The sequence below is a fragment of the Fukomys damarensis genome, unplaced genomic scaffold, assembly GCF_012274545.1.
Source record: "Fukomys damarensis isolate Sample0158 unplaced genomic scaffold, DMR_v1.0_HiC HiC_scaffold_12, whole genome shotgun sequence".
NCBI lineage: Eukaryota > Metazoa > Chordata > Mammalia > Rodentia > Bathyergidae > Fukomys > Fukomys damarensis.
In genome coordinates this window covers 57,518,029-57,531,452 of record NW_022900924.1, presented here as the reverse complement: position 1 = coordinate 57,531,452, position 13,424 = coordinate 57,518,029, and the positions used below count along the sequence as shown (strand labels likewise).

Here is a 13,424-nt window from a genome sequence, read left to right as displayed (position 1 = left end):
GGGACCATGCACTTGCGAGGTAGGTGTGCTGCCACTGAGCTACATCCCCAACCGACTTTTTGAATTTTTTGTTAGGGATGCTCCACCAATACTTGGCTTTTTCTAGTTTTTCTGTAATACTCTCTACTCTAGTTTACATACATTATGATCAGAGGGCACACATTGATCTTAGTTCTTTTGAGTTTGTTATGGTTTGATAGTCTATTTTGATGTATTTCTCATATATTTTTAAAAAGAATTGCCAGTATTCTGTTGCTTAACGTTCTCTAAATGTCAGCGAGATCAAGTTGGCTAATAGTGCTGTTCACTTCTATATTGCTGTTTTTCTATTTAACAGTAAAGCAGTATTGAAGTCTCTGGCCCTAACTGTGAATTTTTCTTTCAGTTCTACTAGCTTTTGCTTCATTTATTTTGAGGCTGTTTGTTGAGTGCATACACATTTAGAGTTGGGTTGTTGTCTTAGTAACAGCTTAGGACTGCTGTCCAGTAAATTGATCCTTTATCATTATTTAACAGCCCATTCTATTCCTGATACATTTCCTGGAGTTTACTTTGGTGTAAATTAGCTATTCCAGCTTTCTCCCATGCTAGTATTGAACCCGACCCTACCTGGCTTCTCAGATCACCTGAGGTCAGACTTACTCCATCTTTTCTGTTAGTGTTACTATGTCATGTAAGTTTTAGTCCTTCCACTTTTAATCTACTTAACGTCATTTAAAAGGGGTTTCTTGTAGATAGCAAATGTAGTTGATAGGTCTTATTTTTATCTCTTCTGATAATCTATTAGTTGACATTTAATAAAATTATTTTTATGTTTGGATTAGCCTGCTTTGGTTGTTTTGTCTCTTGAGATGAGGTCTCAGTATCTTGTGCAGGCTGGCTGACCTCAAACTCCTCTACACACACATAATGTTTTGAGCCATTGATTTAAGTTATTTGTATTGAGACTGAGTCTGTGTCTGAATACTTCAGGGTGTACTTCTTATGAATAAAGGCATTTTCTTGCATAACCACAATACAGTTAACAGTTTTGTGAATTTACATTGATACAGTATCATCTGTATTTTTGTCAATTTGCCTAAAAAGTCATTTATGCCATTCTCTCCCCTTCAATACAAAATCCAGTTCAGCATTAGGTATTGTATTTAGCTGTCGTGACTTTTTAGCCTTTATTTTTTCAGTCCGTTTTGGTCTTTTATGATGTTGACATTTGAAAAACTTCTTTACGTTTTTTTTATACCAGGGATCGAACTTGGGACCTTACGCTTTTTTTCCACTCTTTTGTATTGGTTGTTACATTAATGGGTTTCATTTTAGCAGATTGTACATGTGTGTAATGTACTTGGAACATTTTTATCACCACAATTACCCTCACCACCTTGCTGTACCCTCACCCCTAGTTTCACATCTTTGGGGAGGGGTTGTGATGTGTCTGTTTTGCTGGTATCCATTCTCCCATCACACAACCTTAACTCCCCTCTCATATTCCCTTCCTCCTGTCTAGTTGTAGTCTTCCTTCTGCTTTGTCATCCTTTTTAGATTGCACATACTAGGGAGAACATGCAAAACAAAATATTTGTCTTTCTGAGTTTGGCTGCTTTCACTCAACATGATGATCCAGATCCATCTGTTGTGCAAATGACAGAATTTCCTTCTTCCTTGTGGCTGGATACTACTCCATTGTGTATGCATACCACATTCTATCTGTTCATTCTCTTTTGATGGGCACCAAGGCTAGTTCCATATTTGCCTCTTGTGAGTCATGCTATAGAAACACAGGTATGCAGGTATCCCTGTAGCGTGTTGACTCTTGACTGGTTCGGGTGTATAGTTAGGGGTGCATAGCTGGGTCATATAATTTATATTCCCTCCAGCTATGTTCCTTTTACCCCTTGCATCCTTGCTGGCTCTTGTTTTTTGTGTTAATGACAGTCATTCTGACTGGGATAAGGTGGAACCTCAGTGCAGTGTTTGGTTTTATTTTGAGACAGTCTCACTGTGTAGTTCAGTCTGGACTTGAACTCGCTCTGTATCCCAGGCTGGCCTTGAACTTGCTCACAATCCTCTTGCCTCAGCCTCTGTGCTGGGATTAAAGGTGTGTGCCACCACACTGGGCTCAGTGTAGTTTTGACTTGCATTTCTCTAGTGGCTAAAGATGTTGAATATTTTTCATATACTTACTGGCCATTTGTATTTCTTTTGAGCAGTGTCTGTTCAGTTCATTTGCCCATTTATTGATTTGAGCTGTTTGATTGTTTTTGTTGTCAACTTTTTTGAGTTCTTTATATATTCTGCATACTAATCTTCAGCTGAGTGGCTTGGCAGAGATTTTCTCCCATTCTCTACAATGTCTCTTCACTCTTGTTGTTTGCTTTGCTATGTAGAAATTTTTTATTTAAGCTGGGTGTGGTGGTGCACTCTTGTAATCCCAGCACTGGGGAGGTTAAGTCAGTAAGATCACCATGAGTTTGAGGCTAGTCTAGGGGTTCATAGTGAGTTCAAGGCCAGTATGGAGTATATAGTGAGACCCTGTCTCAAAAAAACAAGAAAGAGGGCAGGGGATTTAACTCAGTGGCACCGCACCTGTCTGGCAAGTGAGAGGTCCTGAGTTCGATCTCTGGTACCCAAAGGGGGGGGGGCTTTTTATCTGATGTAGTTGCATTTATTGATTTTTGCTTTTATTTCCTGTGTTGGAGTTCTGTTGAGGAAGTCTTTGCCTGTGTCTATGATTTCAAGTGTTTTCCCTGTTTTCTTTCAGCAGTTTTAAGTTTCAGCGTTTTTGTTTGTTTGTTTTTTTGAGACAGGGTCTCAGTATGTAATTCAGGCTGCCCTTACATTCACCGAAGAGCCCAGACTGGCCTTGAACTTGTGGCGATCCTGCCTCAGCCTCCTGGGTGGTGAAACATGTGCTACCACACTTGGCCAAAGTTTCAGGTCTTATAGCTGGGTCTTTGATGCATTTCAAATTTATTTTTGGGGCCGGGGATTTAGCTTAGTGGTCCTGCTGCCTGCCTCGCAAGCGCAAGGTCCCAAGTTCAATCTCCAGTACCCCCAAAAAATAAGCATTAAAATTTACTTTTTTGAGAGATTGGGATCTAGTTTCAGTCTTCTTTTATCAGTTTTCCCAGCACCATTTGTTACAGACTATTCTTCAATTTGTAGTTTTGACTCCTTTGTTCAGAATAAGATGGTTGTGGTTGTGTGGAATTATTTTTGTGTCCTCTATTCTATTCCATTCATTTGTGTGTCTTGTTTTTGTGCTGGTACAATGCCATACTGTTTCTCTTTCTGTTTCTGTGGTTTGTAGTATCATTTGAAATCAGGTATTGTGATGCTTCTAGCCTTGCTCCTTTGGTTTAGGATTGCTTTGGTCATTCTGGGTCTTTTGTGTTTCCATAATGAATTTTTGGATTGTTTTTCTAGTTCTGGGAAGGATGTCATTGGTATTTCACTGGGGGTTTCATTGACTTGAGGGTGGCTTTGGTATTATGACCATTTTAACAATATTCTGCCAGTCCGTGAACCTGGGAGATCTATCTTCTGGTGTCTTCTTCACTTTCTCTCTTCAGTGTTCTGAAGTTTTAGAGGTCTTGCACTTCCTTGGTTAGATTGATCCCTAGGTATTTTACTTTATTTGGAACTATTGTAAATGAGTTGTTCTGATTTCTTACTCAGCTAGTTCACTTTTGGTGCACAGTAAAGCTGTTTGCTTGTTTGTACAAGGGATTGAACTCAGGACCTTGCATTTTCGAGGCAGGAGAGCTGTAACAAGCTATGTCCCTGACCCGTCTGTTGATTTTTTTTAAAAGGCAATTTTATATCCTGCTATATATTTATCAGCTTTAAAAGTCTTTTGGTAGAGTCTTTAGGGTTTTTGGTGTTCATGTTTAAAATACATCTCCCTCTTTCTCTTTTAAATAGAACATTATGTAATTTATATTGGGCTTAAACTTGGTTTTTTAAAAAGTGATAAGCAGAGTGGTTTTTTTTTTTAAAGGACTTTTTGACTTTGTAATCCCCCCCCCCCGCCTTTTGGCTTTTTGAAACAGGGTCTTGCTGTATAGTCCAGGCTGGCCTTGAACTCGCAGCAATCTTCCTGCCTCAGCCTCCCCAGTGCTGAGATTACAGGCCTGCGCCACCATGCCTGGCTTGTAATTTCTTTTATGTGGGCCTAAGAGTAATATCATAAAACCCTGACAGTTTATCAAAATAGATGTAAAAACAGATTCAGTTGAAATGGGTGTTTTTATTTTATTGTTTAAGATTCACAGAAGACTTGAGAACTTGTCCTTAGTAAATATAACTTTTGGAAGTTACAGCAAGAAATTAGTTTTAAGAAGTAATGTAGCAGTCAGGTAAATGTTTGGGTGCTGTGACCTTGGTCACGCCATTGAACCTCTTTGTAGAATGGAAGCAGCACACACTCCTGTCCTTCTGTGGCCCTAAAGATAGTAGTATGGCAGTTTACTTAGGTTCACGTTACCCTTGTAGCTTGGGTCTGATTTGTGTGCAGAAACAGGGAAGCACATCCCTCTTTCACCCTCCAGTGGGCTGAGCGCATGAGTAGTGACTGGATGCGGTCACCTGCACTGTCACATCTGAATGACCTCCCACTTTTATATGCTCATGGGTCAGATGGGCCTCCAGGGTAGCCGTGTGCCAAGAAGCTCTTAGGTAGTACAAGCACCTGCCTTAGGGTGGGTTTGCACAGCATGAATTTACTGTGATGGGTGGGCTAACTAAGGGGCACAGTTCCAACCCAACAGATGAGAGTTTGTTACCACATAGATAACCATGCCTTTGGTATGTGGTTTTTGTGTGTGCGCTGTTGTTGCGCTGGGCCCCATAATTCAGTGTTTATTAAAATTCTGATACCATACTCTTTCAGAATAGCTTGCCTTTGTAAAGTACCTAATACCATATCTTTTAATTTTTTTACTTTTTTCATAAGCTACATAGAGGCTTTGTGTTAAGGTGTAATGCAGACAGACCTGCATAGGTTAAGCTTTTTGTCCAGTTGAGGACAAGGCTTGTTTTGGCTTTTTGCAAACAAAAGGAATTTTTTTCTTTTACTTTCTTAAGAACTTGCCCTGGAGACTCCTCGAATAATTCCAGGCCTGATCAGATGGTCCCAGGGACAAATACATGCGGGCCTTAATGGGAACTTTAAGAGGAAAAGCTCATTTCTTAGGGCCTTCTTTTCTCTTCCCCTCCTTCTCAAGACTTCCAAGTAAAATTCCTTTTCTACCTTTGATAGGATGATGCCGTCCTTTCTTGATTCCCTGTGCTGTACTTTTATTTTCTACTTTTGACAATGTTCATCAGTCAGAGTGATTGCAGTAGAGTGACAACATTGGTGAAATAAACTGTCTAGTATGATTCTTTACAGGATTCAGACATCATTTACTCTGAAAGTTTTGAGAAGAATGGAAACCCAAGTTAGCCTTTGCCTCTGAAAATCTTAGCAGCTTTCCCAGGCATGTTCAGAGGTACTGGGCCTGGATTCTTGGTAGAACATGGTACTTAAACAGGTAGCCAGGTGTTCAGCAAATACTTCACCTTTCAGGGTAAAAGCAGGTTGGGACTGGGAAGACTTTTGGGTGGGTACCGGGGATCAAACTCAGGCCCTTGTGCTTGCAGGGCAGGTGGTGGAACCACTGAGCCAAATCCCCTGCCTGAAGATTTTTTTTTTAAATAGGTGGAAAAATCAGGTTAAAGGGCCAAGTGTCCACGGACTGATGAAGTTCTCTAGATCTCAGTGTTGCTTTGAGATTATCTCAAAAGTTGAATTCAGAACCCCTAACTGGGGTTGCGGGGCGTGGCTCAGTGGTAGAATGCTGTCCTAATACTTGAAGCCTTGGGTTTGATCCCAAGCGGCACAGAAACAAAACCCTCCTGCAAACAGCTTACCATGTAAACTTGGCTACACATTATCCCTGATTTTAGTGTCTTGTGTTCCAATAGGGTGGAGTCTTAATGTGCAAGAGACTTACTGCCATAGAGTGAAATCTAATTCCTGTCTCCCTCTTTAACTCTGTATATGCACTTACAGAGAATTGCTTGATTTGTAATTAGGTGGTGTTTATCATTAAGCATAGGTTAAGCTTTATCTAGTCATCTTTAGTGGTTGTATAGTGAACCATCATGTGAAGGTAGCTGCAGGATAGGGCTAGTTGCTAACATGAAGGCTAAGTAACAATGGCTGAAATGAAAGTTTACCTCTCTCTCACACAACACTCACTCAGCCAGTCTGGGCTGTCAGTGTTAGTGATTCAGATTCTCTGTGTTGTTTGACACTCTTAAATGAGGTGGGTAGGTGACGCTCTTAACAGAGAAATTCAAGCTGGATAAAATGTAGAAGTGATAGAACTAGAAGAATCATTGTTTTGCAGCCCCTTTCATAAAAGGATCACCAGTGGCCATACCCACTGGGTAAAGAGCTGTTGTGAATTATGATGTGCATATCTTTTCAAAGTTTTATCTTACAGATTGTTAATTTTAAAAGGAGGAAAGTACAATCAGAGTCTGACTAGTACTTTAACCTTACCAGCAACAGTTCTTTCTCCCTTCCTCTGCTCGGGTAGAGAACTTGACTGGCATTTGCAAAGCCCTAGGTTCAAAGCGTCTAAAAAAAAAAGAAAACCCCTGAAGGAACTCAGTTTACTCTCAGTTGAGGAGTGGTTAGATAAAACTCATTACATCCAAACAGTGAAATTCCATTCAGCATTACAAAGAATGAGAAAGTGGGAAAAAACAAAAGATATAAATAGGTAAAATTGAATATGGACTATTGAAGAGATTTTTTTCATAGCAACTTTCAAATACACCCAGTTCATTTCAGTTCTAACACTGCCTGGAGGAAAGAACTCAGTCCACAAGCCTGCTCCGACTTCAGGTGCCAGTTGAGTTCTAGGCCACCAGACTTCCCAATGCGCTGTGTATGCAGGGATTCTTACAGCACTCTGGTGGGTTTACTACTTTGTGAGAGCAGCTCGCCGAACTCAGAAAGCCTCTTTTCTTAGTACTACAGGGCTATTCGGAAAGGTACAGTGTAGAAGCAGGCAGGTAGGAGAGATCCATGAGCAAGTGGGGGGCATGGTGAGCAGAGCTCCATGCCCACCTGAGCTTGCCACTCTCCTGGGACCTGAAGTCCTTCAAACCCCGTCACTGGGGCTTCTGTGGAGGTCTTCACATAAGTACTACCCTTGAATGATTGAGTCTTGAGCTTTTTCCCTTCCTGGAGGCTGGATGGAGGGTAACCTGAGAGGTCTAGGTTTTGCAGCTTGGTTGTTGTGGTGTCCAGTTCCCATCGTAAAGCAATCTAGGGCCTGCTGATGGTTGCCTCTGTAGACCCAAGAGATGGTCTTATCAACATGGAAATTCCCCGGGAATTTGGGGGCATGGAGAGAAGGATGAAATGTCAGAATAAAAGACACCCCATCACTCAGGAAATAAGGGTTTTAGGAGTGCCGTGTCAGGAACTGGGAACAACCAAAGAACAGTATTTCTAGTTACTCTGCAACTATGTGTTAGACCGTCTTATTAGCCACCTTTGCTTCCTGGGGGTGATAAAGGTATTGGGGTTAGTGGGAGAATATGTGTCTTGGTCATTTTCTTCATTCCTCTACACCTGCAACTCACAGGAGGGAGGGTTCATTTCTGCTCATGTTCTAGAAGTTCCAGTCCTGTCATGGCTGGCTGGTTCCAGATTGGGAGGCCCGGCAGAGAGGCCTGGTGGTACAGAGCTGCTCAACTCACAGCAGTCTGGAAGCAGAGAGACAGAGGTGCCAGAAGGGGAGCTGCACCCTCCCGGGTCTCACCCCTAGGTCTCTTGTGATCAGACCCATGTGCTCGTGTTTGTGAACCAGTCACCTCACTTTGGGGGACATCGGGGTATAAATCACAGCAGTACCTTTAGCTTTTATGCGTATATACTAAAGTAATCCAGAGTGTAAAGTATCATGTCTTTAACTTTCAGTTACTTCAGAAAAAAGAGAGGGAGAGATAAATACTGCAAAAGATCTTTGTATATTTTTAAATTTCAAAATAAAATGATTGAAGGAGGGAAAGTATGAGTTTGTTTTTTTGAGTAACCTTCAGGATCCTTTTTTTCAAGTTGCTCTAGAATTTTCAGTAGTATTTTTGGTACCAGGGATTGAACTCGGGTCCTTGTGCTTGCGAGGCAGGTGGTGGAACCACTGAGCTACATACCTGGCCCTTCAGTAGTATTTTTGGAGGATTGCAATTAAGTTAAAATCTGCTACTGTAAGGAAAATTGGTCATATTTATAATTTTGAGTCTTCCAGTCCAAGAGCAAGATAATTCTCCTTTTATTCAGATTGATTTTATTGTCTCAGAGTTTTGTAGTTTTGTTTTATAGGTCATGCACACTTAGGTTAAGCAGGTAGACTTTTTTTTTTTCTTTTTGTGGCTGTTGAGAATATTTTATTCTATTCTAGTTCTTTTTGGTCGTAAGATAAACAACCTCAGTCTTTTAATATTTCAGGGGGTTCTTTGGAGTTTTCCATGTGCACATTTGATGTCTTTCAAATAATAATAAAATGGTCTCCAAAATGTGTATCTCATATCTACTTATATCGGATAGAATTTCTAGAACAACATTACATAATAGTGATTCTAACGAGCACTTTCAACTTGTTTCTGTTTTTAATGGAGTTAACACTGTAGTTGTATTTTACGCATAATGCTGATTGTTGAGTGGGAGTATATCTGAGTGTATGTTTTATGTTAAACAATGAATGTTGGATTTCATCAAGTGCTCTTTTTTCTCTTATAGAATTTTATCTGACTTTTCTTTCATTTCAATTATATTTATAGATTTCCTAATATTATTAATAGATTTACTGTATTAATAGATTTCCTAATCCTTAGATATACTAATAGATTTCCTAATTTCCTAATAGATTTTCTGAGAGTAGTATCTCTTTTAAAATGAGGGTGATACATTGAGTTTTTAAATTTTGTTTTTTAATTATCTTTTTCAGGCTTTGGTTTCAGTTTTATTTTGCTTTATAAAATGTGTTAAGCTTTTCATCATTTGCTATGCTCTGAAAAAGTAATATGTTGGTGTTATTTGAAGATTAGAGATAATTCATTTATGTCTGAAGAGTTATAGTACTTAGCAGCACTCCTTTGGGCAGTTATTTCATTTTGCCATATTCCTCTTTTTATTTTCTTGAGTCGAGTGATTGATTTCTCTGTGCCTTATTCACTATCGGAAGTACTTAGGGTTGTATGCAGTGATTGGGACAAAGAAGTGAGTGACAGCCCTGCCATCTGGCTGCATTTCCTGACCTCCTGAATCTTTGTTGTCTTAACAGTCTGTGTCCTTGTCAGCTAACTATAGAATCCAATAAGTAAATTCTCTTTTGAATTTTGTACTATCTGCAGAATACTTTTAAGATGCTGATTGACCTCATGAAAAAAAATCTTCATGTGGCCCAATAAGTATAGAGATGTTTCATCTTGTTTTGCTTATCCTATCTTGTTTATGTTTTCTTGTTATTTCCTTTGTTGTCTGTATTTTACTGTGGGTTGCTTCCCCTCCTACCACAGTATGTTATTTAGTTCTGCAGGTAATTATACATGTAAGTGTGCCTACACCCTACTACTTGTATCTACTTCAGCAAAGGCTACCTTTTGATTCGCACCAAGAGGTATGAGGAGAGGTAGTTTTGTCACCAGTTCGGCCTCCCCTGTTTTTCACTGATACTGTTATTCTTCTCTGCCTTCTTCCCATTTACAGTATTTTAGCATTGCAGGTATGACATGTTCTCTGTAATGTGTTACTAAGTGAATGGTGGGGTTTAGTGCATTGTGTGCAGTATGCTGTCTTTAAAAAAGGGAAGACATCAAAGACTATATCAGTGTGTGTGTGTGTGTGTGTGTGTGTGTGTGTGTGTTTCTTTTGTTACTAAAGATTGAACTCAGGACCTTGTGCTTGTGTGGCAGGCAGCAGCTCCACTGAGCTGAATCCCCGGCCCTATATCAGTATCTTCTTTTGTGTGAGAACAAACTGGAGTAGTACAGGGGAAATCAGTGCATGAGCTTCAAAAATAAAAATATCAAAATTAGTCTTCTCTTACCCTCCCCCTTCTCTCTTCTTCTTTTTCCTCTCCCTCCCTCCCCCGTTTCTCCCCCTCTCTCTCTTTCTTTCCAGTGTCACTCATGTAGCTCAAGCTGGCCTTGAACTCACTATGTAGCTCAGGCTGGCTGTCCTGCCTCGGCCTCTCAAGTCCTGGGATTACAGGTGTGCGCCACTACTCCCAGCGGAAGAGGACTGGGTACTGTGTTCTTTAAAATAATGCAATTCAGTGCTCGCTTCGGCAGCACGTATACTAAAATAATGCAATTCATTGAAAAATATTGAAAATCTGTTGTTTACTAGGGAGCTGAGTTCAAGTTAATATTTGATGGTATACATCCTGTAGCATTCAGTTTCAGTGTTTCATTTACTTTGGGGGAATTAATACCAGGTTACCTCTTCAAAGATAAAAGAATATTTGCTTCATTTTGATAAATTTTGACCTTGCTTTTGTTATTATTTTCATTTATTAATTATTACAGACATTCCTTATTTAGCAACTGAGTTGCATCCTGTGAGCAGTTAACTGAATTGGTTGCTAAATGAGGAACAGTATATCACATGTACATTACAATATTCAGAACAAAGCAATGGTCAGAGGAAACCCCATCTTGATGACTTTGCTTTTATTTCTACAACTTCTTACATGCAGCACTGTAACGTATACTAACATAATAAGACTGCTGTACTGTACATACATATGATCAGCAAAACTTACAGTACTGCGTTTGAGGCTGCAGTGCCACTCGCGTTGCTCCCCAAGCAGCTGTCAGATGAGGAATGTCTGTAGAACAGCTTGCTGCATAGTCCAAGCTGGCTTCGAACTCAGGATCTTCCAGCCCCAACCTCCAGAGTTCTGGGATCAAGGCTCGCACCACCAGATCTTGCCTTTGTTTTTAAATTCTTCAAATCGCATATATCTGAATGTGGGGCTGGGGATGTATCTCAGTTGCAGAATATATACTAACCATGAGGCTCTGGTTCTTTTCTCAGCATTGCCAAATGGTAAATTAAGAAAACAGTCTTTTTTTGAGATAGTCTTGCTGAGTACTCCAGGCTGGGCTTGAACACACTTTGGAGTCCAGGATGGCCTTGAATTCACAGCAGTCCTGCTTCAGCCTCTGGAGTGCTGTGATTACAGGGGTGTGCCACCGTGACCAGAGGAAAGCAGCCTTAACCAGTGTCTGAATATTCACAGTTTAGCCCTCATTATGTCTGCTGAGCCGGATTGGGTTCATCTGTCCTTTCCAGGATTTTCTTCTTCTGTCCTGGTTGTGGCAGTTTTTTTTTTTTAACCTTTCTTGATGGAATTGAGGCCACACCAGTTAAGCTGTGTTTTTTGTTTTGGTCTTAATCAGTGTCATAGAAGAGTCAAAACCTCTGCCCCAATCCTTGCCTCGTGAAAGTCCGTGAGAGAAGTGTTGCCACCTAGCTAGAAGTGTATTACTGAGCTACATCCCTAGCCCTTCTTTTGAGGCAGGGTCTTGCTCAGTGCTGAGGTTGGCCTCAACCTGCAGTCCCTGTGCTGCAGCCTCTGGAGGGGTGGGGATTAGCGGTGCGTGCCCTTGAGCTAGCAAGTGTCGGTTCTTTCCTCCTTTTTCTCCTCTCTCAGGGAATAGAACAGTGTTGTTAAGCATGGGTGTTGTAATTCTGGAAGTTGGCTCCAGACATCTCCTGTGTAAAGGACAGAAGCTGAATACAGAAGAGCTTTTGTTTTTCCTTGGACTGATCAGAACAGACCATCCCAGGGTGTGATATGCATGCGTTCCTGGAGGGGCCCAGCACCTTCCTATTTGTTCTCTTTATGTTTTTTCTCTCACATGTAATACGTGTTACATATATTTCATCATCTTCTTACTGTTTTATGTGTTTTATTTCAGTTGGTCGCATTATGTTTCAGCTCTTCTCAGACATATGTCCAAAAACGTGCAAAAATTTCCTTTGCCTATGCTCAGGTAAGTGAATTTTAAAGTTATTTCCAACAAAAAGTTATGACTTACAGTATTACCTTGCTTTAACAGAGTAGTTATTTTCCTGGGGGGGGTGTCTGTGAACTGTTTTGCAACAAGAAATGTTATTTACCCTACTATATGAAATTAAGGAATCATCTCTGTAAGAGGAAAAGAAAAGAAAAAAAAAGGTCTTAAAAGTGAAAAAATAGTAAGACCACTTCATTTAAGGGAGTCTTCTGTCTACATTGTTATTTATAAAATAATAGACATATTCAAAATTGCTTGGTCTTGGTAGAATTTTACAAATTTCAGTACTTTTAACAAATCAAGCATTTGCATATTGCACAAGAAATTTAGGCCTGGAAGGTGGAGAGGCAAAACAAATGCAATTGTTCATTATGTATAATTTGATTTACATTCTAAATAAGTAGGAAAAATGGAGATATGTTTAGTTTGAAGTTACGAATAGCAAACTAATATTTTAAAGCCAATAGTAGGTTATACTTTATACCCCTCCCCCAAGTTTTGTTCCAGTTTCTTTGATTCTTTTCTTTAGAGAAGCAAACATACTGTCTGTAGCATGTGGGTCTGTACCATGACATTCCACAGTCTCCTGCTACTTTGCTTTACTTCCTGCTGGGGTTCATTGCATGCGTACTGATTGCCAAGCTCTCTGGTTTGTAGGTCTTGTACAGTGCCTAGAAATTAGGAAGTGCTTTCTATATAAAAAAATGGATTTTGTAGCTGTATTTCTTTTTTTTCCCCCCAGGGGAGAAAGGCCTTGGGAAAACAACTGGAAAGAAGTTATGTTATAAAGGTTCTACATTCCATCGTGTGGTTAAAAACTTTATGATTCAGGGTGGGGACTTCAGTGAAGGTAGAGCTAAAAGTTGTGTTCCTAATAATGCTCTGTCAGCATCTTGTTATTGGTGTTAATTGTAAATATCATGTCACAAAGTGATGTAAATATGTGGTCATAGTATAGTTCAATGAATAAATGTTTAAGATTAAGAACGTATAAAAAGTAAAATACTATGACATTTTATTTTGCTTTCATATAATTTATTGTAGGATTATTGTATAATTACTTTTTTTCATCGAGTTTATTGGTATGTTTTAAGTAAACAGTACAGTTATATTCATCATTGGGATCTTGTGCCTTTACGTGACAGATCTTGGTTCTTATTTTTTCCCCATTCCCCTGGCCTCCTTTATCCCTTCCACCTTCTCCTATTTACAAAGACTTTGTTTCCATTTTTTTCCTTTTCTCATAGTGCTTATTTTCCCTTATTTTCTTTCTCCTACCCTTCCCACTTCCCCTACACCTTTAGCCCTTTTCTTCCTATTTCACATTCAATTACACCATT

The 13,424-nt window shown here is 39.8% G+C and overlaps 1 protein-coding gene across 4 annotated transcripts in view; it reads left to right on the top strand.

Annotated features, from left to right (window-relative positions):
• The first annotated feature begins 11,954 nt into the window (after positions 1 to 11,954).
• The window catches only part of Nktr (natural killer cell triggering receptor), a 27,728-nt gene continuing 26,258 nt past the window's right edge, over positions 11,955 to 13,424 (top strand). For 2 of the 4 annotated variants that reach the window (XM_033762647.1, XM_033762646.1), the window contains exons 1-2: positions 11,955 to 12,060; positions 12,827 to 12,934. In XM_033762647.1, the coding sequence (XP_033618538.1) occupies positions 11,970 to 12,060; positions 12,827 to 12,934 (199 nt within the window). In that variant the 5' untranslated portion in view covers positions 11,955 to 11,969. The remainder of the gene's footprint in view (positions 12,061 to 12,826; positions 12,935 to 13,424) is intronic. The other 2 variants (XM_033762645.1, XM_033762644.1) reach the window with 1 other exon arrangement.